The 26,927-nt window shown below is 37.0% G+C and overlaps 2 protein-coding genes across 7 annotated transcripts in view; one reads left to right on the top strand and one right to left on the bottom strand.

Annotated features, from left to right (window-relative positions):
- The window catches only part of IFT74 (intraflagellar transport 74), a 122,496-nt gene that overhangs the window by 59,197 nt on the left and 36,372 nt on the right, over positions 1–26,927 (bottom strand). For all 5 annotated transcript variants that reach the window (XM_010384460.2, XM_030919541.1, XM_030919540.1 and 2 more), the window contains one exon: positions 2,214–2,352. In XM_010384460.2, coding sequence (XP_010382762.2) covers positions 2,214–2,352 — 139 coding nt within the window. The remainder of the gene's footprint in view (positions 1–2,213; positions 2,353–26,927) is intronic.
- On the top strand, positions 5,573–21,774 carry LRRC19 (leucine rich repeat containing 19). Of its 2 annotated transcripts, none has more exons than XM_010384459.2 (5): positions 5,573–5,653; positions 16,767–16,856; positions 18,207–18,720; positions 19,959–20,147; positions 20,609–21,774. In XM_010384459.2, the coding sequence occupies exons 2-5, from the start codon at positions 16,776–16,778 to the stop codon at positions 20,935–20,937; spliced, it is 1,113 nt and encodes a 370-aa protein (XP_010382761.2). In that variant the 5' UTR covers positions 5,573–5,653; positions 16,767–16,775; the 3' UTR covers positions 20,938–21,774. The 2 variants fall into 2 exon arrangements, with proteins under 2 accessions (XP_010382761.2, XP_010382760.2); XM_010384458.2 differs by lacking the exon at positions 5,573–5,653 and adding an exon at positions 7,239–7,334.

Here is a 26,927-nt window from a genome sequence, read left to right as displayed (position 1 = left end):
CTCTATACTATACACATACACACATAACACATGCACACACACATACACATATATGTAAATATAAATATGGTTCACTCCTAGGATAAGTCCTTAAATTGTTTACTCATTCATTATCCCATATAAGATTAACTATATTTTGGAACTATTTTGGCATTTCTATCATACTCTTTCTTTTCTCTTTCTGAGACAGAGTCTCGCTCTGTTGCCCAGACTGGAGTGCAGTGGCATGATCTTGGCTCACTGTAACCTCCACCTCCCAGGTTCAAGCAATTACCTGCCTCAGCCTCCCACGTAGCTGGGAATACAGCCACCTGCCACCACATCCGGCTAATTTTTGTATTTTTAGTAGAGATGGGGTTTCACCATCTTGGCTAGGCCATACTCTTTCTTCACTGTATCTTAGAAATCTTGTCTAAAATAAAAAGGTTACTAAATTGTCAGCAAAGGAATGTCTCAGAAACTAAAACTATAATCATTATTGGCATTTATGGGGCTAATTCTTTGCTTAATCTTTATTAAGGGCCATCTGGGCATGAAAGGGCACCATCATGACTGAACATTGAGAGGATTCTCAATATCCCCTAAGCAGGGATTTAAATTGCTTATTTAATATTACATGTTCTCACTCATCTGTAGGAGCTTAAAAAAGTGGATCTCGGCTAGGCACAGTGGCTCACACCTGTAATCCCAGCACTTTGGGAGGCCGAGGCAGGCAGATCATGAGGTCAGGAGATAGAGACCATCCTGGCTAACACAGTGAAACCCTACCTCTACTAAAAATACATTAAAAACTGGCCAGGCATGGTGGTGAGCACCTGTGGTCCCAGCTACTCGGGAGGCTGAGGCAGGAGAATGGCGTGAACCCAGGAGGCAGAGCTTGCAGTGAGCCGAGATCGCACCACTGTACCCCAGCCTGGGTGACAGAGTGAAACTCCATCTCAACAAAAAAAAAAAAAAAAAGGGGAGGGAGGTAGTAGAATGATGGTTACCAGAGGCTGAGAAGTTGGTGCCCAGCTGTGGGCATGGGGCAGTGGAGGGGGAGAGAAGGAATAAATTCTCATGTTTGATAGAACAGTAGGATGGCTATAGTTATCAATAATTAATTGTATGTTTCAAAATAGCTAGAAAAGGAGATTTAAAATGTTTCCAGCATAAGGCCGGGCACAGTGGCTCATGCCTGTAATCCTAGCACTTTGGGAGGCTGAGGAGGGCGGATCATGAGGTCAGGAGATCGAGACCATACTAGGTAAGACGGTGAAACCCCGTCTCTACTAAAAAAATACAAAAAATCAGCTGGGTGTGGTGGCGGGCGCCTATAGTCCCAGCTACTCGGGAGGCTGAGGCAGGAGAATGGCATGAACCCAGGAGGCAGAGCTTGCAGTGAGTCGAGATCACGCCACTGCACTCCAGCCTGGGAGACAGATCAAGACTCTGTCTCAAAAAAATAAAAAAATAAAAAGTTTCCAGCACAAAAAAAATCCTACATGTTTGAGGTGATGAATATTCTGATTATTCTGATTTGATCATTATACATTGCACACATGCATGGAACTATCACATGTACCCCATAAATATGTACAATTGTTGTGTATCAATAAAAAATTAATTATTAAAAATGGATATTTAAGCAATATAATTACAGGACAACAGCCATTCAAATCATAATGCTAACAGGTAAAAAGTTTAGCTGTTTATTACGTAGGAAGGAAAAGGAAAGTAAATAGCTATATGGAGCTGGTCTATGAGGACTTTTTTTTTCTTTTTTTTTTTGAGATGGAGTCTCGCTCTGTCACCCAGGCTGGAGCGGCGTGATCTCAGCTCACTGCATCCTCCACCTACGAGGCCTTTTAATGTTTGCATTAAAAGTCTATAACTGCAAGTATTTATAGACTTTTTAATTTATAGACAAGTATTTTTATAAATGCAAGTATTTTCATGTATCTTTATGAAATGCAAAATGAATAAATAGAAGTGAACAAAAAATAATAAGAGTAAAAGCTAGGTCATCAAGCAGCATACAAAAATGAAGTTTTCTAAATAAATGCTTCTGAAACGTGAACGTCCGTTTGAATCAGTTAGGGACCTTGTTAAAATGAAAACTGATCTCAAAGTCTAGTCAAGCTCTCAGGGGATGCTGATGCTGCTGATATTCAAACTATACTATTAGTAGCAAGACTGATACATGGTTGGCACAGAGCAATAATTCATATTACCTGTAACAGTTTCTCATTTGTGGCTTTCATCTCTAGGTACTTGACTTGGTTTTCAAGAGACATATTTTTGATAATGTCATCTGCTGCTTGTTTTTCCTGTTCAATTTCTTCTTCTACACTTCTCATTTGTTTTTCTTTCCTAAAATCAAAAGCACGTAATATTCCTGATACTGTATTGAGGAAAAATATCCAATTATTTTATACAAGTCACAGTCCTAATTTAATAGGATACTTAAAGATATTCAACCATAGTGTGTGACTGAAAAGTCTTTATATTTCTACTAAAAAAAATGCTATTTGACCTATATAAAATTTGGCCCCATTAGCACAAACTTATTTGGCAGCTTTCTCTTTTCCATCCCCAAATTCCTCTATTTCCTTACTCACCATTTTACTTTACTAAGAAATCACAAAGATTATCAAAGAAAATCCTTAATGACTTATATATATAAGGATGCATTTATACTTTTTTGAAGTTATACCTTCAAAAGACAAATAAGAGACTGGGCTCGGTGGCTCACGTCTGTAATCCCAGCACTTTGGGAGGCCAAGGCAGGTGGATCACATGAGGTCTGGGGGTCAAGACCAGCCTGGCCAACATGTCGAAACCCCATCTCTACTGAAAGTACAAAAATTAGCCAGGCCTGGTGGTGGGTGCCTGTAATCCCAGCTACTTGGGAGGCTGAGGCAGGAGAACTGTTTGAATCCAGTCGGCAGAGGTTGCAGTGAGCCGAGATCGCGTCACTTCACTCTAGCCTGGGCAAAAGGGCAAAACTCCGTCTCAAAAAAAAAAAAAAAAAAGACAAGTAAGAAGTTTTAGAATTGTGGTTTTCAAACATCCTTCAGCATAAATTTTTTTGACCAAATTAAATATTGTATAGAAGTTTGCCATGTAAATCATCCAGTGCGGCTCTGACAAAACTAGGAGAAGAGAGGCCTGCAGTGCAATTTGATTAATTTTTAAAGTTACGGCTTTAGATTAATAATATGTTTTGCTTAAATTCTCTTTTACTTACTGCTTTAGTTAATATTGCTATTTCACAAATTATTGATATTTTTTAGCACTGTAAAATATTAAGCTCATTTCTCTAAAAACATAACAAACATTACAAATATAATTACACAAAAGTAGTAACAGTGAAATTAATTAGAAGCAATAACCATTTTTATCATGTAATCAAAAGAAATACCAATGACATGCCACTTGTTGCCTAGGCAAGGTCAATTATTGATAGGGTAGAGAAAAATTATGAAAAAAGAATAGGTAAGATGCCACTTATCTAAATACTTTCAAGATTTACATTTTATAAAAAGCTGGATTGAACATACATTTTCAGTCCCAAGATCATTAATTTCTGTTTTGGGTTTCAAAATCTGATTAACCTATCACTATTTACTCTCTTTCGCTCATAGATGTCAACTTCTACAGTTTTCACAATCACCAGCTAAGCCTGTGGATCCACATATCCCCTACACACCTTCTACACATTCATATCCTACTACTACAATAAACAACCTAAACTCAGAAATTTCCCTACCAAAAAAAAATCTAAAATAACCAAATAAAAGATTAACATAATAAAACAGACAACCTGGAATTTCAATTTATTTCTGTCTCACTATTGGAGAAGAAGTGGTACCTTCACTTGAAGCTTCAATTACAACAGTATAACAAATGTGTTTCCTGCTGCTACAATTTGTATAGGTATATGAGCTCACAGAATTTGAAAGAGGAAAATATCTATTTCAATCTCTTTGTTTCATAGATTAAGGATACTGAAGCCCAGTGGAATTAATCTTTTGGAAGGAATTCATTCTAAACTTGATTCCTGACCACCAACAATGTTTCTTCCTACAATGTAGGAAGATGAGAACTAATGTTATAAAGTATTCCATTTTACAGAGGAGAAATTACAGCATAAGAAAGGTAACTGACTTTCTCAAGGCCATGTGATATCCAGGTGTCAGGTCTTTTTGACGCTTTGAGTACTTTGCTCCTGTTATAAGTTGGCAGTAAAACCACTGATGATGGTGTCATAAAAATAAGTAAACAAAAAAGTTGAAACTCAATAGAACACAAAACTTGGTGACATCTTTACAATTTGAATCCCTCCCTCCCTCCTTTCTTTTCTTTTTCTTTTCCCCTTCCTTTCTTTTCCTCTTCCCTTCCCTTCCCTCCCCTCCCCTCCCTTCCCCTTCCCTCCCCTCCCTTCCTCCTCTTCCCCCTCCTCTCTCTTCTTTCTCTTTCTCTCTCTCTCTCTCTCTCTCCCCCCCCCTTTCTATCTTTCTTTCCTGACAGGGTATCACTTGTCACCCAGACTGGAGTGCGGTAGCACAATCATGGCTCACTGCATGCTCAAACTCAAGCCATCCCCCCACCTCAGCCACCCAAGTAACTGGGACTAAAGGCACACAATGCTATGCCCTGCTAATGTTTTTACTTTTTATTTTGAATAGAGACAAGGTCTTGCTAAGTTGGCTGGGCTGGTCTCAAACTCCTGAGTTCAAATTATTCTCTCACCTTAGCTTCCTAAAGTGCTGGGATTACAGGCATCAGACACTGCATCTGACCTCAATTTGAATCCTTCTAAGCATAAAATGCCATCAGGACAAACATAAATTAATTTAGCAACAGTATATCTTTCAAAAGTATGCATTTTCAATATTGTAAACTCTAAATCAGTAAGTAAAATTGTTAACATTTTAATAAAAGAAACACAAAAGTAGGCTGAATACAGTGGCTCACACCTGTAATCCCAGCACTTTGGGAGGCTGAGGCAGGTGGACTACCTGAGGTCAGGAGTTTGAGACCAGCCTGGCCAACATGACGAAACCGCATCTCTACTAAAAATACAAAAATTAGCCAGGAGCAGTGCTGGGTACCTGTAATCCCAGCTACTCGGGAGGCTGAGGCAGGGAGAACTGCTTAAACCCAGGAAGTGGAGGTGGCATTGAGCCAAGATCATGCCACTGCACTCCAGCCTGGGTGACAGAGCAAGAGAAAGAAGAAAGAAAAGAAAAGAAAAGAAAAGAAAAGAAAAGAAAAGAAAAGAAAAGAAAGAAGGAAGGAAGGAAGGAAGGAAGGAAGACAGACAGAGAGAGAGAGAGAAAGAAAGAAAGAAAGAAAGAAAGAAAGAAAGAAAGAAAGAAAGAAAGAAAGAAAGAAAGAAAGAAGGAAGGAAAGAACGAACGAACGACAAAGGTTAGGCAGTCTTACTTGTTACACTAAAAAAAGGAAAAGACAACTTTAAGAAATTCTTCTTCTAGTCAATGTTTTGCTAAGGAAGTCTAGTTTTTTTTTTTTTTTTTTGGTCACCTGTTCACTGGGTACAAAGGTTAAAACGAAGTGAAATGTAATCATACAATATACTTTTTTAAATGCTGTTGAGAAACAGACTAATTTCCTTTAGCACACCAGTCTTAGAGACAAAAGAAAAAAGGTAAGCTCTATACATTTACAGCTTTGGTTATTGTTGTATTTTTTAAAAAATCATATTTAAGTTTGTTAAGTCTGTACAACAATCTTTGCCTTTAAGAAGTGATGAAAAATAAGAAAATGTGATTATATTTTTACATGGTCTACCTCAAAAATACTGTATACCTGGGACATGGCCAAAGGGTCTTTCCTAAATAAAGTTAGAATACAACACTAAATAATTGTTTTGGGGGAGGGGGAAGGTTTCATCTAGCCAATCAAATTTACAAGATTTTTTATTTTAAAATATGTTAATCACAGAGCATTCTGAAGTGACATTAGTCTAAAAGCCTATTTGCAAGATAAAAAAAAAAGACTGGCCATGAGTTGATAATTATTGAAGCAGGGCGATAACTATTCTCCTTACTTAGGTTTTTTTCCTTGAAATTTTCCATTACAAAAGGTTTTAAATTTGAAAAAAATCTACACAATAAATAAGGAAACGAAGTTAATTGTGTATTATTAACATCGTGTTCTAAATACATTAAATTCTGGCATAAATATCTAAAATATTTAATGGAAAAACTACATTTAGATTTTATTTAACAAAATCAAAATAATTGGAGCATCTCTTTATTTCATAGCATATAATAATCATATAAAATAAATAAGAAACATGTGCTTGAAACTTTATTAAGAACAATCCTTCTTTTTCAGTATCTACCATTTCCTTTGAGTAAAGCTCTTTTGTTCTAGTAACATAGATCATATGGTAGGTAAAAATGCACGTAATTTTGTGAAATAACAAAAGAAACTGATATTCCATTTTCTATTCCAGTTTTCTATTTTATAGTTCCTAAGTAATCACTATATGAAACTCAACTATCATTTCAAAAAAAATCCAAATTAGAAAATATTCCAAAAGGAGAAATAAAGCAACAATAACTGACTTCCTTTAAAACCAACTGTTGAAATAGGCTAAACTGACTCATGGATAGTTTCTGCATTATCTACTTGGCTAGCTATTTTGCCTATATGATTTTTCTTTTTTTAAGACACCCAATAATGCTAGCAAATGCTTTGTCTGGGGATTTGAATAGTGTTATGAAAATCAACATTCGCCCCATCTTACAATCTTTCTCTCAAAAGGCACACAAATATGTGAAAACTCTCACGCATAGTATGGATCAATCAATGTATTTCACAGCTACAGACCTAACAATGCTTTAGATTTGTTGAACGCTTTCCTGTACAGAATCTACCATATACACTGCTTCTAAGATCTTCCAAATGGAAAAGAAAAAAATCCTTTTCTAATCCTTATGATTTTTTTCTTTTAGCACACTTGAGAAAACAATTATTAGCATTAAATAGCAGATACAGATAATACAAAACTATACTCTGTCTCCATTTCCACACAAGCTCACAGTCATGCCTTGCCTCTATTACTTTGTTCACCTGCTTCTATTTCACATCAACTTTTAACTTAAATCTAGTTAGTTTTCTTTGTAGCCTATTTGCTTTCTTTCACTATCCCCATCCCATTTGTTTCTGGAAAAAAATAGCACTTCCCTTAACTCACCTCTCCTCAGTCACCTCTGCATCCTACCAGAGACATCAGTAAGAATGTCACCATATCATTGAGAAATACTGAAACAAGCCATTGAAGAAGCTGAACACCTATTCCTAGGAATCATTAAACACAGGTAAACTACCTTTTGTAAATGATTTAGGCATCCCTCTTTTGTGGGCAATCATCTTGAATAAGTGATAGCTTAAATGTACTTCTGGCTCTAAAAGGGATTCTACTATGATCTACATCCAAATTTTATAAAATATAAGACGCAGAGTAGCTTTTTCTAACAAATTTGATTCAACTATGGAAGGAGAGAAGGTAGAAGGGGAATAAGCATAAATGGATCAACAAATCGAAAGCAATGAGGAAGCTGACTAGAACAGATTAGCACTAAAATAGCAGTAAATTCCTTATTGCTAATGAGGCAAGAGACTTTAGTATGCTGCATGGATTCTTGCTTACTCTGATTAGTTTTTCTTTTTTTTTTTCTGAAACAGTCTCACTGTCACCCAGGCTGGAGTGCAGTGACATGATCACAGTTCACTGCAACTTCTGCCACCCGGGTTCAAGCAATTCTGCTGCCTCAGCCTCCCAAGTAGCTGGGATTACAGGCACCCACCACTGCACCCGGCTAATTTTTGTATTTGTAGTAGAGATGGGGTTTCGCCATGTTGGCCAGGCTGGTCTCAAACTCCTGACCTCAGGTGATCTGCTCGCCTCGGCCTCCCAAAGCGCTGGGATTATAGGCGTGAGCCACTGCGCCCGGCCTACTCTGATTGGTTTTTCTATTACCTGTTGTAATGAAATAAACTTTCCTTAAAAAAATCGTAAGTAACTAATTGTAACAAATGCTGTAAGAATGCTCAAAAGACTAAATTTCTAAACACCCTTAAGGATGACAGAATATATTTATACATTTTCAAACGGATAATTTGTTTGCAAAAGGGTTTCTAAAATTGACTTTAAGAAAACAGAGATAAAGAACAAGAAACATCAAGGTCATGAATAAAATGACTAAATAAAAAAGTAACTATTTGGCAAGAAGAGTATAGTCCAATAAATGTCGATTTCTAGGCAAAGCTGAAACCTTAAATGCACCCATTAACTTTAAATTGTGTTCAAAACCCGATTAACATGAAAATAAAAGGTAAAAAGGGATATAAACTCACAAGGACAAACAGAATGGAACAGGAGTCAATAGCAATGAAACCTAGAAACCAGAAACCTAATAGCTGAGTGGAAATTGACTAGGAAAACAAAAATTTCCCAAGTCAGCAATGAGAAAAGCTGAGAGCCACTTGAATTGCACTGCAGAAACTCTAAACAGCCCAGAAATTGGCAGCACCAGGTATTCTCAAAGTAGAGGAGAGGCTAATTCCTCTCTGTCTGTCTAGCCAGATAATGTTCCTTCTCTACACAATCAGATTAGAGGATCCCCCAAGCCACGAGAATAAAACAAAGGGAATTTGGGCAATGGGCACAAGTGAGTGCAAAGGCATTGTTGAGATTAAGTTATAGTTTCCATACTAAATATTGATATAAATCCAGCTTTTTTATCACTTAGCACTCAGAATGCTGGCTACCAGGCCATTATCTCTTCGGGCAGTAAATCAGAAGAGTCATTTTGTGGATAATGACATTCCCTAAGAAAACAGTCCAGCAGTTATACTCCGTGGTCAAGTCTAGAAACAATGAGACCCACACAAATGCATTTTCCTATCAGCTTTTAAGTTTCCCACTCTCACACATAAACCCTAAATAAAATATCAACAGATTAAGAAGAAGGCCTCCAATATAAAGGACACTGCCCAAAGATAACTGGAAAAATACAATATAAGGATATAGAGGCTATTCAAAGAAAAGGAACATAACAAAACGCACAATGATAAACAAGAAAATATAATATATTCATGCAACAGAATACTAATAAAGAAAATATTCTGAAACAAAAAAGCTCTTAGAATTAAAAAAGAATTAAAAAGTAATAGAAATAAAAAATTAATAGAAGAATGTGAAGATAAAGTTGAGGATGTCTCCCAGACAGGAAAGCAAAAAACACACTGAGATAAAATGTAGGACAGTAAAGGTTTTAAAATCATTCCAGGAGGTCCAACACCCAATTGAGGAAATTCTAGAAAAAAAAAGTGAAATTTTATTTTAAAAAATAAAGAAAATTATATCATCAATAAGATAATTCAGAAAATTTCCCAAAACTGAGTGACATAGCTTCTAGATGGAAAAGACTGACCAAGTACCCAGTTTAAGAAATGAAAACAGGCCAGGTGTGGTGGCTCATGCCTGTAATCCCAGCACTTTGGGAGGCCGAGGTGGTGGATCACGAGGTCAGGAGATCGAGACCATCCTAGCTAACATGGTAAAACCCTGTCTCTACTAAACATACAAAAAAATTAGCCAGGTGTGGTGGCGGGAAAGACACAGGATAATGAATATAGTATTGATTTTAAAAGCTTTGATAAATAATTAGAATGACATGGTATATTTCTTAACAGTAATACTAGAAACTCAAAGACAGTAGGGTAATACCATCAACATTTTGAAGGAAAATTACTTCTTACCTAGAATTCTATCTCTAGCCAAAATATCTTCCCAAGTCTAAAAAGTTTTCCCTCCTATCCACATTCTCTAGAAGCTACTGAGGAAGCTCCATTGAAGAAAGGCAATAAACCAGACAGGGCATTCTAGAAAATAAGTACCCAGTAACAAAGGCAAAAGGTAGACTCTTTGATAAGGGTGGAAGTAAACAGTTGTGCAGAAGGCCTAGTGATCAGCTAGCTCCTCCAGATTAGAGCATGGTAGCAGGCTCTGGGAGGGACTTTTTAAGCTGATGAAACAGGTTAAATACTTAATATCCATAAACAAATGACAGATATGCTAGGGGAGAGTTTGGTCATAACAAGAAAACTAAGCACATGAAAAAACAGTACAATTAGTTTGGAGGAAACAAAAAGGGTGCATCAACAGAAAAGTGATCCTGTTACATGGCTTAGCCAATAACAGCTTTTTATTGACTGAGTTCAATCATTCATGATAGTACAAACACTGAATACTCATCTAACCAAAATTACAAGTAACTATGTTAGGAGATAAAGACACAGGAAGTATATATTTGATGTGTTGGAGATGAAAGGAGGGGGTATTTGAAAGAGAGCTGAAGGGGCTATCAATTCCAAAATGGTGGCCAAGAAGCGAGCTGGCTTCACTCCCCTCTACAGAAAACCAAAAACAAATATACAGACCTGAGATAATTACCAGCAATATACCAGAATTCAAATGTGAAGATGAGACAGTTCTAGGGCCACAGAGAAGTGAACAAACTTTGAGCAGATAGTAAGAGAATTGGACTTCCATATCCACAATGTCCCTCCCCCCATTCAACCTAGCACAAAGCATGTGGGAAAATTTCCCCCAAATCACAGTTTCTACCCACCATCTTGTATTCCCTGGCAGGAGACTTGTCCCTGCTTTAACCCATGGGAAACATCTCAAGTGCCTGGAGAGAGAAATATTCCTGAGGACATGTAGAGACAATGAGGAGAGACAGGATTACCATCCCCAGATGTGGAAACTCTGCTCTGTAACTCAGCCAAAGCGATACCAAATCAGAGTAGCTGTTCAACAGCACCACTTTGTAGGAGGTTGGCTCCACAGGTCTCTAGTGTGGGAAGGCTGGCTGGGCATGAACCTCTAGCCACCCTTCCCACACTACCAGGATATCCCCTGGAACCTCCCCATTCAGGAAGAGCACAAGGTGAAGCTGGGCTTAAGGTGCCATCTAAAGCTGAAAAGGAGGCAGCAACCTAGTAATAAAAGACCCTCTAAGCAAATATATTCAATAAAAAACAAAATAAGCCACACAGAGAATATTGGAATAAACAACTAATCTGACAATGCAATGACACATATATATATCTACAAGAAATAACAGTCAACAGGCCAGGTGCGGTGGCTCACACCTATAATCCCAGCACTTTGGGAGGCCAAGACAGGCAGATCACTTGAGGTCAGGAGTTTGTGACCAGTCCGACTAACATGGAGAAAAAATACTAAAAATACAAAATACGTCTCTACTAAAAATACAAAATTAGCCAGGCGTGGTGGTGCATGCCTGTAATCCCAGCTACTTGGGAGGCTGGGGCAGGAGAATCGCTTGAACCCAGGAGGCAGAGGTTGCAAAGAGTCGAGATTGCGACATTGCACTCCAGCCTGGGCAACAAGAGTGAAACTCTGCCTCAAAAAAAAAAAAAAAAAAAAAAAAGACACAGCAAACAGGGAACCATGATGTGTTGGTCCATTTTTCATTGCTATAAAGGAATACCTGACAATGGATAATTTATAAAGAAAAGAAGTTTATTTGGCTCACAGTTCCACAAGTTGCAAAAGCATGGCACCAATATCTACTCAGTTTCTGGTGAGGCCTCAGGAATCTCTTAGTCACAGTGGAAGGCGAAGGTGAAGCAGGTGTGTCACATGGCAGAGAGAAGGAGCAAGAACAAGAGGAGGAGGTACCAGGCTCCTTTAAACAGCCAGTCAGTAGCTTCCAGTCAGCACTATGCCTTTTAATTGGAGAATTAAGTATATTTCATTGCCTTCACTGTTGGATCCTATAAAATATTTAAAGAAGAACTAATACCAATTCTACTCAAACTCTTCAAACAAAATTAAAGAGAAGGGAATATTTCCAAACTCATTCTACAAGATCAGCATGACCCGGATACCAAAACTAGACAAGGACACAACAAAAATGAAAACTACAGTCCAATATTCCAGAAGAACACAGATGCAAAAACCCTCAACTAAATAACAGCAAACCAAATTCAACAATACTTTAAAAAGATTATTCACCGTACCAAGTGAGATTCATTCCAGAGAAGCAAAGATAGTTCAACATATGCAAATCAATAAGCATGACAATATGGTTTGGATATTTGTCCCTATCCAAATCTCATGTTGAACTGTAATCCCCAGTGTGGGAGATGAAGCCTGGTGGGAGGTGTTTGGATAATGAGGGCGGATCCCTCATGAATGGCTTTGGGCCATCCCCTTGGTGATAAGTGAGATCTTGCTCTGAGTTCACAAGAGATTTAGTTGTTTAAAAGTGTGTGGCACCTCCTTTCCCACTCTCTCCTCCTTGCTCTGATTTCATCATGTGATGTGCTGGCTCCCCTTTCACTTTCTGCCACAACTGTAAGCTTCCTGAGGCCTCCCCAAAAAATGAACTGCACCATGCTTCCTGTACAGCCTGCAGAACTGCGAGTCAATTAAGTCTCTTTTCTTTTAAATTACCCAGTCTCTAATATTTCACTATAGCAGTGCAAGAACAGCCTAATACACATGGTAAGCTGGGCACAGTGATATGTGCTTGTAATCCCAGCTTTTCAGGAGGCTGAGGTGGAAGGAATACTTGAGTCCAGGAGTTTCCAACCACCCTGGACAGCAAAACAAGACTCTACCTTGAATAATTATTATTATAAAATAAAATAAACATGATACATCACATTAATAAAACCAAGAACAAAAACCATATAATTATTTTAATAAATGCTGAAAACACAGTTGATAAAATTCAATATCCCTTTACGATACAATTCTCATTAAACTGGGCACACAAAGAACATACTTCAAGATAACAAATGCCATATATGACAGACCCACAGCTAACACCATTCTGAATGGGGATAAATTGAAGGCCTTTCTTTTAGATGTGGAACAATACAAGGATGCCTACTTTCACCACTTTTACTCAACACAGTACTAGAAGTCCTGGCCAGAGCAATTAGGCAAGAGAGAGAAATAAAAGGCATCCAAATTGCAAAAGAAGAAGCCAAAATTAGACTTGATTGCAGATGACAGGATTTTTTTTTTTTTTTTTTTTTTTTTTTTTTTTTTGAGACAGAGTCTTGCTCTGTCACCCAGGCTGGAGTGCAGTGGCGTGATTTTGGCTCACTGCAACCTCCACCTCCCAGGTTCGAGTGAGTCTCCTGCCTCAGCCTCCTGAGTGGCTGGGATTACAGGTGTCCACCATCACACCCAGCTAATTTTTGTATTTTTGGTAGAGACGGGGTTTCACCATGTTGGTCAGGCTGGTCTCAAACTCCTGACCTCGTGATCCAACCACCTCAGCCTCCCAAAGTGCTGGGATTACAGGCATGAGCCATCGTACCTGGCAGACGTGATCTTATACTTAAAAATTTTTTTTTAAAAAACCACCCTAAATACACCACAAAAAGATCTGTAAAAACTGATAACTGAATTCAGTAAAGTTGCAAGATACAAAATCATCATATAAAAATGGGTAGAATTTACACATGCCAACAGTGAAGAATCTGAAAAAGAAATCAAGAAAGCAAGCCTGTTTACAATAGCTACAAAGACTATAAAATACCTTGCAATCAATTTAACCAAAGAAGTGAAAGATCTACATAACAAAACCTATAAAACACTGATGAAACAAACTGAAGAGGAGAAAATGGAAATATAATCCATGTTCATGGAGTCGAAGAACATTGCTAAAATATCAATACTAACCAAAGCAATTTACTGATTCAATGCAATTCCTATCAAAATACAGTGACGCTCTTCATAGAAGTAGAAAAAAAATCCTAAAACTCATAAAGAACCACGAAAGATCTCAAATAGCCAAAAAACCCTCAGCAAAAAGGAACAAAGCTGGAGGCATCACACTACCTGACTTCAAAATTTTCTACAAAGCTATAGTAACCAAATCAGCATGGTTTGGCATAAAGACAGATCCACAGACCAATGGGATGGAATAGAGAACTCAGATATAAACACACGCATTTACACAAACTCATCTTCAACAAAGGTGCCAAGAACATACAATGGAGAAATAATAGTTGTTTCAATGAATGGTGCTGGAAAAACTGAATAACTACATATGGAAGAACGAAACCAGATCCCTATCTCTTGCCATATCCAGGAATAAAAATGAATTAAAGACTTAAATATAAGTAAGACCTCAAACTATAAAACTGTTGCAACAAAACATTGAGGAATTGCTCTAGAACACTGGTCTGGACAAAGATTTTTTTGTGTCTGTAAGACCTCAAAAGCACAGGAAACCAAAGCAAAAATGTACAAATGGGGTTTCGCCAAGCAAAAAACCTTCTGCACAGCAAAGAAAATGGTCAACAAAGTGAAGAGACAACCCACAGAATGAGAGAAAATATTTGCAGGCCGGGCGCGGTGGCTCAAGCCTGTAATCCCCAGCACTTTGGGAGGCCAAGACGGGCGGATCACGAGGTCAGGAGATCAAGACCATCCTGGCTAACACTGTGAAACCCCGTCTCTACCAAAAAATACAAAAAACTAGCCGGGCGAGGTGGTGGGTGCCTGTAGTCCCAGCTACTCGGGAGGCTGAGGCAGGAGAATGGCGTGAACCCGGGAGGCGGAGCTTGCAGTGAGCTGAGATCCCGCCACTGCACTCCAGCCCGGGCGACAGAGTGAGACTCCGTCTCAAAAAAAAAAAAAAAAAAGAAAGAAAATATTTGCAAACCACCCATCTAACAAGGGGTTAATAATCAGAAGATATAAGGAGCTCAAACAACTCACTAGCCAAAAACAAACCAATAAAAAACAAATAATCCAAGTAAACATGGCAAAAGAACCAAATAGACATTTCTCAAAAAACGTACAAAAGGCAAACAAGTATGTGGAAAAAATGCTCAACATCAGTAATCATTCAGGGAAATGCAAATCAAAACTACAATGAGATATAATCTTACCCCCAATAAAGTAGCTTCTATCAATAAGACAGGCAATAACGGATGCTGATGAGGATGTGGAGAAAGGGGAACCCTCATACACTCTTGGGAATGTAAATTAGTATAGCAACTCTGGAGAACACTATGAAGGTTCCTCAAAAAACTAAAAATATAACACTTACATTTATATTTGATCCAGTAATTCCACTGGATATACATTTTAAAAAAAAGAGATGACTATATTAAAGAGATAGCTGCACTCCCACGTTTATTGCAGGACTATTCACAAGAGCAAAACTATGGAATCAACCTAAGTGCCCATCAACAGATGAATAGATTAAAAAAAAGTAGCATATATATACAAGGGACTATTATTCAGCCATAAAAAAAAAATTAAATCCTGTCATTTGCGGCAACATAAATGCAACCAGAGGTCATTATGTTAAGTGAATTAAGCCAAGCACAGAAAAACAAATATCGTACATTCTCACCTGCATGTAGGAGCTAAAAAAGTGGATCTCATACAGATTAAGAGTAGACTAGTGGTTACCAGAAGCTGGAAAGGGTGGTGGGGAGGGAGGAATGCAGAGAAGTTTATTAATGCATACGATATACATACAGTTTACTTAAAAAAGAAGGCCTAGTGTTAGATCAGTAGGGTAATCATAGTTTACAATAATTTTTTTCCTTCAACTTTTATTTTTAAGTTCCGGGGTACATGTGCAGGTTTGTTACATAGGTAAATGTGTGCTATGGTGGTTTGCTGCACAGATCAACCCGTCACCTAGGTATTAAGCCCAGCATCCATTAACTATTCTCTGATGCTCTCCCTCTCCTCTAATTTACTGTACATTTAAAAACAGCTAGAAGAGAATTTGAATGTTTCCAGTATAAACAAAAATATTCAACGTGATGGATACCCCAAGTACATTAATTTGATTTTTTAAAATTATATGAATGCACTACATTATCACATGTACCCCAAAACTACGTATATCTATCATGCCTCAATACAATTTTTTAAAATTACCATGGGGGTGAAAAAGAGTGCTAAAGATTCTCATCTCCCACAGTTTTAAGTCAAGGTTAATACCAATAGATACTGCCTAAAATTGAAAAAATCAAGACCATCAACATAAGCATATACTTATGTATAAATATGTATTTTCCTGAATTTCTTTTGTGCACTTACATATTAAATTTGTAAAGTTTACAACCACTTAAATTGCTTTAAAGCTCCTTTCATCATATCTAGAAACTAATGAGACACACTTAAAGATATTCTCTCTAAAAAGAAAAAATAAAAATCAGTCTCTCATTCTTCAAAGGGGCTTTCTAGTTTGTTAAGATCAGAGTCCAAGGATGGTGAATGGCCATGCACTTGTTTCACATTCTATGTATTTCAAGAAAAAGTAGATTTGAAAGGCCAGGATAAGTGACTCATATCTGTAAGCCCTGCCCTTTTCAAGGCTACGCCAGTGGCTGGGGGGAAATGGCTTGCACCCAGGAGTTTGAGACCAGGCTGAGTAACACACGGTGATGCCATCTCTCCAAAAATTTTAAAAATTAGCCAGGCACGGTAGCGCATGCCTGTGTTTCAGCTACTTACGAAGCTGAGTTGGGAGGACTGCTTAAGCCTGGGAGATCAAGGTTGCAGTGAGCTGTGACCATGCCACCAGGTCTGAGTGACAGAGTGAGACCCTGTCTCAGCCAAAAAAAAAAAAAAGGAACAGATTCAAAAGGGCAAAAAATAAAAACGTCCTTAAAATCTCTAAAGTTCTAGTTTACCATCAAAATAAAAATACTCTCTTTTCTATCAGGTCTGCAACATGAAAGTCACAGGCATCACAATCCTCTTTTGGCCTCTCTCCATGGTATTATTATCAGACAAAATCCAGTCTTCTAAAAGAGTAAGTTTTTACAATCAAAATAGTAAAAATATTTTCAAAGGTACATTTTCTGTATATTTAGTAAAATATCAAAGGGCAATAAGAAAGCAAAGAAAATCTGACCTACTAAAATTGTTTACTTAGCTGTGTATATCCAAATTCCAATTTGACAAAAGCAGCCTTCATTTTTAAAAACTAAGTTCTTTAAAAGTTGATTAAAGGGAGAGATCTGAAAATTTTCACTATAAAATCAGAAATTAGTTTCAAGACTAAAATCTTGTTTAAAATGTAGGCAACTTTTTTTTAAAAAATCATGTATTTATGAGGGAATCTGCTATTGAATTACTATTGGTGAAAAAATCTAACTTCAAAAACAGTAATAAACAAGAACTATTCTTAGTTCTATTTATTCTCAGTTTACTATTCAGTAAAAACCAGAACTATTTCTTTCTTTCCATCTATATCCACATAAAGGAAGTATTTCAGATTGTGTGGCTCTTTAAATTCAATACACGGCTCCATTTCTGATATAAGATAAATATTTCCTTTTAAAACACCAAACTTTGAACTGTTAAACCCAGAGAGCTATACATTGACATTTATTGATTGCTTTTGAGACAGAGTCTTGCTCTGTCACCCAGGCTGGAGTATAATGACATGATCTCAGCTTACTGCAACCTCTGCCTCCTGGGTTCAAGCGATTTTCGTGCCTCAGCCTCCCAAGCAGCTGGGATTACAGGTGCTTGCCACCATGACTGGCTGATTTTTTTTTTTTTTTTTTTTTGTATTTTTAGTAGAGACAGGGTTTCACCATGTTGGACAGGCTGGTCTTGAACTCCTGACCTCAGATGACCTGCCTACCTTGGCCTCCCAAAGTGCTGGGATTACAGGCGTGAGCCACCATGCCCAGCCTATTTATTAATTATTGAACAGCCCTAGGTATAATGTTGTTAGCTCTGCTGATTTTAAAAACACATATAGTTTAAAATAATTTCCTCACTATAAAGCAATCGTGCATACTGGAATATCAAATGTTAACAGAATTATTATTTACCATATATTTCCACATATATAAACGGGAATATACCAATAGCATTACTTTCTGTAATGATCATGTAATAACAGTTGGAAAATACCCGTAAAACAAATTGGAATCTCTTTGTTCAATTGTATGCATCAGAATATCCTTAATTTTTAGTATTTCATCCCAGTAAAGAAAAAGATTTGCTCTACTATAACACCAAAGATTAGATAGTAGGTTTTTTTCCCAAAATAATTTCCTTCTAATGTCTAAGTGCTGAAATATGAAATTTGAGGAAATTCTATTAATATGTTTTTCTGATTAATGCATTCTTTTTTTTCTTTTTCTAGGAAGTCCAATGTAATTTCACTGAAAAAAATTATTCCTTGATTCCAGCAGATATCAAGAAAGATGTCACTATACTTGATCTCAGTTATAACCAAATTACTCTTAATAGTACAGACACAAGAGTTCTACAGACATACTTTTTACTCACAGAGCTCTACTTGATTGAGAACAATGTTACTGTCTTACATAATAACAGTTTTGATAACCTCTCCAGTCTAGAAATTTTAAATATCTGTAGAAACTCCATCTATATAATTCAACAGGGTGCATTTTTAGGCTTAAATAAACTAAAACAGTTACATCTCTGCCAAAACAAAATAGAACAACTGAATGCTGATATATTTGTGCCTCTAAGAGACCTAAAACTTCTGAATCTGCAAGGCAATTTTATTAGCTATTTGGATGTACCACCACTATTTCATCTGGAATTAATAACTTTATATGGAAACCTATGGAACTGCTCTTGCAGTCTATTTAATTTGCAGAACTGGTTGAACACATCAAATGTGACATTAGGTAAGCTATCATAATTAAGCAAAACCAACATGTGATTAACTCAATGTTCCACCACAGAAAAATTTCTCGTATCATGTTTTAAAGAAAAGGAAGCAGCCAGGCGCAGTGGCTCACATCTGTAATCGCATCACTTTGGGAGGCCAAGGCAGGCGGATCACCTGAGGTCAGGAGTTCGAGACCATCCTGGCCAACATGGTGAAACCCCATCCCTATTGAAAATACAAAAATTAGCTGGGTGTGGTGGCACATGCCTGTAGTACCAGGTACTTAGAGGCAGAGGCAGGAGAATCGCTTGAACCTGGGAGGTGACATTGCAGTGAGCCAAAATCGCGCCACTGCATTCTAGCCTGGACAACAGAGTGAGACTCTGTCTCAGAGAAAAAAAAAAAAAAAAAAAAGGAAACAATTTCTGTTTAAGCAAAACAGGAAGAAACACTAAAAAGTAACAGCTGCATAGTTGCTCTCCTTCCCCGTTACCAGGAGGAAAAATTAAGAATTTTTTTTTTTTTTGAGACAGAGTTTTGTTCTTGTTGCCCAGGCTAGAGTGCATTGGCGCGATCTCAGCTCACCACAACCTCCACCTCCCAGGTTCAAGCAATTCTCCTGCTTCAGCCTCCTGAGTAGCTGGGATTACAGTCATGCGCCACCATGCCTGGCTAATTTTTTATATTTTTAGTAAAGATGGGGTTCCTCCATGTTTGTCAGGCTGATCTCGAACTCCCGACCTCAGGCACTCCACCCACCTTGGCCTCCCAAAGTGCTGGGATTACAGGTGTGAGCCTCCGTGCCCAGCCAGAAATGTAAATGTTCTATATATGTGAGATGATAATGTTACTTCATGTATTGTTAGCAAAGTCAATATGTAAGAGTAATTTTTTAAAAGTGCTTCCTAGACTAAGTGAAAACAAGTGACCTATTTTAACTGCAAATACTGTGCCTGAGATCCAGATTGTAACCATGTAACCACAATATTAATAATACAATCTACACTAATACAGATAAACTAAATAAACAGATACTGCATTTAAGCTGTATTTATAAAATAATAAACAGAAATGTGCATTATCCTTTCACTGTGTTGCTAGACAAATGCCAACAGGAATTTCTTACAATGCCTTTAAGAATGACAGATACGTCAAAAATTCTAGATAAAACAATTATGAAATGTTGTTAACTATTAAAATGTTGTTAACTGTTATTTTTCTCTATTCTAAATCTTATTATTTCTGATTTACCAGAAAATGAGAACATCACCATGTGTAGCTACCCCAACAGCCTGAAGAGCTACAATATTAAAACAGTACCTCCTAAGGCTGAATGCCACTCAAAACTTCCTTCACCAGTATCTGAAGATCTTTATAGTCCTTTTCAGCCCATCAGCAATTCAACATTTAATAGCTCTTTGAACAACTTAACAAGAAATTCAGGTAATGTACTGGTTCTGAATATTAACACTGCTGAATGTATCATACTAAATAAACTGAGGTAGTTATCTTTATTTTAAATTTCCGTAAAAATATAAAAGAAAGATTCCTCATCTCAACTAAAGATTTACAAAATATTGGTCTTCCAAACTAGGTTCTGCTAGTTACAAGCCAAATGCCATTGTGCAAATTATTTAACTTCTCTGAGCCTTTGTTTTAACTAGTCTAGTCACAAATCTTAACGAGTATTAATCAATAATGGTCTTAGGTAAAAAGGTAACAAAATGGCAATAGCTGTTTTGAAAAAAGAGAATTCTTCCACCACACAAAATTTATCTAAAGAAAACTACAATGTATGTTTATTTCTAATACCAATATTGAGGAGAATTAGGATATATAATTATGATTATTTGGCCAACTTAACAAATTTTCTTTCTCTCTTCTCTCTCGGTATTCCATTAAAGAACGTGTACCTCTTGGAAAAAGCTGGGCTTTTCTCATTGGTGTTGTTGTCACTGTACTGACAACTTCACTTCTCATTTTTATTGCTATCAAATGCCCAATATGGTACAATATTCTGCTTAGTTATAATCATCATCGCCTGGAAGAGCATGAAGCAGAAACCTATGAAGATGGTTTTACTGGAAATCCAAGTTCTCTTTCACAGATACCAGAAACAAACTCTGAAGAAACTACAGTAATATTTGAACAATTACATTCATTTGTGGTAGACGATGATGGATTTATTGAAGACAAATATATAGATATCCATGAATTACGTGAAGAAAATTAATTTCTTTCAAAGTTTGCTTTTAAAACAAAGTTATCAGCTCACTCACAGTTTAGATATGGAGATTTTGCTATGTGATATACAAAAATACAGCTAGCAGACATTTATATTAATGACAACATACATGAATATCATAAAATTATGTTCTTTGCATTGTATTGAGCAAGCAGGTCCAAATACAATAACTGACACTCCCTGGTAGCTGACAGTTACATAGTTTACAATACTAGCACTCCTATTCTTAGCAGTGTTTGGGTGACCATACAGACTAGTAAAAAGGCCTAAATTATTCATTAATTAAAATGAACGGATTATCATATTAACATAGATATTTGACATAATATGTATTAAATTATACTAAAGTTTCAATCAGTAAAGAAATAAAAGTTTGGGATTTATTAATATACAGTAAGTCAAAGTGAGGAACAGATAGCTTAAATAATACAACAAGATTGATTTTATGCTCACAGAATAAATTCACAGAGTTGGAAAATATTTTTTCAAAATGCTTCCTGAAATAGCACAATAAATTTCCTTAAAATTTTATAGCAATTTAAAGTACAAGCACAATGTTCAGGCATAATCCCTAATAAGTCACTACTGATTCTGGTTATAAAGAAAGGCTGTCACCATAATGCAGGATCACTACAGTTGAACATCATAGTGGCTTACAAAGTGGGCATCACAATAATCTATAAATCTTGTTTTAAAAATACATATTTCTACCTCTCTCTGGGAGATTTTTATTCAAATTGGTCTGTGCTGGGACTGAGGAATCTTCGTGTGTTCCATGGACAGCTGTTTCTATCTATTCAGTAGATACAGCAATGTTTCCCAAATTGTTTTCCCAAAATACTAATTTCCAGAGAGACATTCACAAGAATTTACAGGAGAAGAAAAAAGGTACATGGTCAAATTACTATAGGAAAAACTAAGTTTAAACAAAGTGAAACAAGATTCTTTTTTTTTTTTTTTTTTTTTTTTTTTGAGACAATGTGGCACTGCCGCCAGGTTGGAGTGCAGTGGTGCGATCTTGGCTCACTGCAACCTCCGCTTCCTGGGTTCAAGCGATTCTTCTGACTCAGCCTCCCGAGTAGCTGGGAGTACAGGTGCACGCCACTATGCCTGGCTAATTTCTGTATTTTTAGTAGAGATGGGGTTTCACCATATTGGCCAGGCTGGTCTCCAACTCATTATCTCGTGATCTGCCCACTTAGACCTCCTAAAGTGCTGGGATTACAGGCGTGGACCACCGTGCCTGGCCAAGATTCTTTACAATAGGATTTATGTAAAACTTTACTAAGCTAAATTTATGGCTCTCTGATTACTCGAGAGCAAAGTATTAAAAATTTCCCAAACTTACTTGACAACAAAACCCATTCTTTGAGTTACATCTACTAAGAGCTCGTAGTTCAATAACAATCCAAAGAACATAGTTTGGAAAACACTGGCCTATAGACTAATAGGAAGGGTCTAAAGAGAATTATTTGCCAATTCCTTATAATCAATTGGTTACAATCACAATTAAAAATTTATCAATGCAAACGGTAAATTAAAAATTGTAGCACAATCTATAATTTTTACCTTCATATGAAGATAAATTAAGAATTTATGTCTTTTATAAATAAGTATATCTCTGAAACACTGAAATATATTTATGGGTGAAATAATATTTCTGGTATTTTCTTCATTATAACACATGGAATGGAACAGTGGCCAGAGGTATGGATAGAGCAAGGTCAAATATGAGCTGAAGAAGCTGGGGGCTGAGTACATAAGGATATAATATGCTATTTTTGTGTATGTTGTGTATGGTATAGTATGCTATTTCTGTGTATGTTCAAACTGTTTATGTATATAATAAAGTTTTACAAGTTTGTATGTACTTGACAATTCCTTAGAAAAAAGAAACTAAAATAAAATAGATCTATGTCATAATCTACAGAATAGTCATTTTAAAAGTTACGGCCCGACGCAGTAGCTCACACCTGTAATCCCAGCACTTTGGGAGGCCAAGGCAGGTGGATCACGAGGTCAAGAGATTGAGACCATCCTGGCCAACATGGTGAAACCCCAGCTCACTGCAACCTCTGCCTCCTGGGTTCAAATGATTCTTCTGACTCATCCTCCCAAGTAGCTGGGTGTACAGGCGCACACCACCACACCTGGCTAATTTCTGTATTTTTAGTAGAGACAGCATTTCACCCCGTTTGGGTGAGGTGGCAGGTGAGGTGGCAGGTGCCTGTTATCTCAGCTACTCAGGAGGCTGAGGCATGAGAATCACCTGAACCCAGGAGGCGGAGGTTGCAGTGAGCTGAGATTGCGACACTGCACTCCAGCCTGGTGACAAAGCGAGAATCCTTCTCAAAAATTTAAAAAAAAAAAAAAAGTTACATAATTAGTAAATTCAATGCAAATGTCTAGTGACAGAAAATAAAAACTATTTAGGATGATATACCTGTAAAATAGAAGAATTTACTAATTTATAATACATATTTGCTTGTGTTTACAGAAACATGTTCTCAACAAAGGATATAAGTATACTATGGCTAATGTTTCTTTATATATCAATTATACTTTGTTTTAAATCTCAATTATGAGGTGATTATAGAAACATAAAATATCTTTTTCTAAATAATGTATCACTCTACCAAATTATTTCCTAATTATAAGATGCAAATATTTGTATTTGAGAAATGTAGCAAAATGAAATATAACTACAAATAAGTAAAGACTACACTTAAGCTTTTATATTCAAGGGCCTCTATTGAATGTGGGGTATTCAATAAACAGCTGACTAAACAAAGAAAAATAAATGGGTATAAAATTATAATTACATATGTTTTTATAGGACAACTGATCTTGACTAATACCAAACTGGAAAGTACAGGATTAGAAGAGAATCATTAGTTCAAGCAAGCCTGTGAAACTGAATTAAAGCCAGGTGTCTTACATATTGTTGTAGTAATATATTGAGGCTGTTTATTATAACCAACTTTTTATGGATGTGTTTTCCATAATAAACCACATGGTCAGACCACACTAAATGGTTGTACTGAAAGAGAAAAGAATGAAAACAGAAGCTTTTTACACCTGCCTTCTCAAGGTATGATATTTCTTGTTCACTCTGAATGTATAGATTCAAGATAGATCTTTGTGTTATTGAGATGTTGGCCATCTGGTTAACACAAGAAATAAATCTATTCTACTGCTGTATATAAAAGTAAACTTCATCAAATTGTCCCTGTTTGCAGATGACATAATTGTATATTTAGAAAACCCCACTGTCTCAGCCCAAAATCTCCTTAAGCTAATAAGCAACTTCAGCAAAGTCTCAGGATACAAAATTAATGTGCAAAAATCACAAGCATTCTTATACACCAGTAACAGGCAAACAGAGAGTCAAATCATGAGTGAACTCCCATTCACAATTGCTTCAAAGAGAATAAAATACCTAGGAATCCAACTTACAAGGGATGTAAAGGACCTCTTCAAGGAGAACTACAAACCACTGCTCAGTGAAATAAAAGAGGACACAAACAAATGGAAGAACATATCATACTCATGGATAGGAAGAATCAATATTGTGAAAACGGCCATTCTGCCCAAGGTAATTTATAAATTCAATGCCATCCCCATCAAGTCACCAATGACTTTCTTCACAGAATTGGAAAAAACTACTGTAAAGTTCATATGGAAACAAAAAAGAGCCCACATTGCCAAGACAATCCTAAGCCAAAAGAACAAAGCTGGAGGCATCATGCTACCTGACTTCAAACTATACTACAAGGCTACAGTAACCAAAACAGCATGGTACTGGTACCAAAACAGAGACTTAGACCAATGGAACAGAACAGAGCCCTCAGAAATAATACCACACATCTACAACCATCTCATCTTTGACAAACCTGACAAAAACAAGAAATGGGGAAGGGATTCCCTATTTAATAAATGGTGCTGGGAAAACTGGCTAGCCATATGTAGAAAGCTGAAACTGGATCCCTTCCTTACACCTTCTATAAAAATTAACTCAAGATGGATTAAAGACTTAAATGTTAGACCTAAAACCATAAAAACCCTAGAAGAAAACCTAGGCAATACCATTCAGGACATAGGCATGGGCAAAATACCAAAAGCAATGGCAACAAAAGCCAAAACTGACAAATGGGATCTAATTAAACTAAAGAGCTTCTGCACAGCAAAAGAAACTACCATCAGAGTGAACAGGCAATCTACAGAACGGGAGAAAACTTTTACAATCTACTCATCTGACAAAGGGCTAATATCCAGAATCTACAAAGAACTTAAACAAATTTACAAGAAAAAATCAAACAACCCCATCACAAAGTGGGCAAAGGATATGAGCAGACACTTCTCAAAAGAAGACATTTATGCAGCCAACAGACACATGAAAAAATGCTCATCATCACTCGCCATCAGAGAAATGTAAATCAAAACCACAATGAGATACCATGTCACAATAGCTAGAATGGCGATCATTAAAAAGTCAGAAAACAACAGATGCTGGTGAGGATGTGGAGAAATAGGAACACTTTTACACTGCTGGTGGGACTGCAAACTAGTTCAACCATTGTGGAAGACAGTGTGGCAATTCCTCAAGGATCTAGAACTAGAAATACCATTTAACCCAGCAATCCCATTACTGGGTATACACCCAAAGGAATATAAATCATGTTGCTATAAAGGCACATGCACACATATGTTTGTTGTGGCACTATTCACAATAGCAAAGACTTGGAACCAACCCAAATGCGCATCAATGATAGACTGGATTAAGAAAATGTGGCACATATACACCGGGGAATACTATGCAGCTATAAAAAAGGATGAGTTCATATCCCTTGTAGGGACATGGATGAAGCTGGAAACCATCATTCTGAGCAAACTATCGCAAGAACAGAAAACCAAACACCACATGTTGTCACTCATAGGTGGGAACTGAACAATGAAAACACTTAGACACAGGTTGGGGAATATCACACACTGGGGCCTGTCGTGGAGTGGGTGGAGCAGGGAGGGATAGCATTAGGAGATATATCTAATGTAAATGACGAGTCAGTGGGTGCAGCACACCAACATGGCACATGTATACATATGTAACAAATCTGCACATTGTGCACATGTACCCTAGAACTTAAAAGTATAATTTAAAAAAAGAAAGCAAACTTCATAACAATAATTTTGTTGTTGTTGTTGTTGTTGTTTTTTTTTTTTTGAGACAGAGTCTTGCTCTGTCACCGAGGCTGGAGTGTAGTGGCGTAATCTCAGCTCACTGCAACCTCCGCCTCCCAGGTTCAAGTGATTCTCATGCCTCAGCCTCCTGAGTAGCTGGGATTACAGGCACCTGCCACCTCACCCAGCTATTTTTTGTATTTTTAGTAGAGACGGGGTTTTGCCATGTTGGCCAGGCTGCTCTTGAACTCCTGACCCCAGGTGATCCACCTGCCTTGGCCTCCCAAAGTGCTGGGATTACAGGCATGAGCCACTGCAGCTGGCCAATTTTTGTTCTTAATTTCAATTTCTGCTTAAAATAGACAGGAGAACCAATTTCATTCAGCCTCAATTACAAATTACAGCTAGAGTTGTAAATGGTTTGGATGCATTTTCAGGACAGATTACCACGTTTGAAGATTTTCCGTAATCAAAAAAACCAAATAGATATAAAAATCTATGACATTCTTAAACTTTTGCTCTTGAAATTATGTTGTTAGATGAAATATCTGTAAAACATGTAAACTTAATTTTAAAACCTGACCTCATATTTTGTAACTTTGAGATAAATGATGAAATAAATGAGAACTTAAATTTTCTAAACTCTTTAAAGCCTTCAGGGGATTATAGCTTATATATTTCTTTTTTTTTTTTTTTTTTTTGAGACAGAGTCTTGCTCTGTTGCCAGGCTGGAGTGCAGTGGCCTGATCTCAGCTCACTGCAACCTCTGCCTCCCGGGTTCAAGCGATTCTCCTGCCTCA

Source organism: Rhinopithecus roxellana, chromosome 16 (assembly GCF_007565055.1).
Source record: "Rhinopithecus roxellana isolate Shanxi Qingling chromosome 16, ASM756505v1, whole genome shotgun sequence".
Lineage (NCBI taxonomy): Eukaryota > Metazoa > Chordata > Mammalia > Primates > Cercopithecidae > Rhinopithecus > Rhinopithecus roxellana.
Note: the sequence above shows the minus strand (reverse complement) of the source record. Positions and strands in the feature narration are given on the sequence as shown.

Excerpts from the sequence above, each read along its gene's own strand:
- LRRC19 (XM_010384459.2), top strand. The coding sequence starts at position 16,776 with ATGAAAGTCACAGGCATCACAATCCTCTTTTGGCCTCTCTCCATGGTA. Across the intron at positions 16,857-18,206 it reads AAATCCAGTCTTCTAAAAGA|GAAGTCCAATGTAATTTCAC; the intron begins GTAAGTTTTTAC and ends TTCTTTTTCTAG. Across the intron at positions 18,721-19,958 it reads CACATCAAATGTGACATTAG|AAAATGAGAACATCACCATG; the intron begins GTAAGCTATCAT and ends CTGATTTACCAG.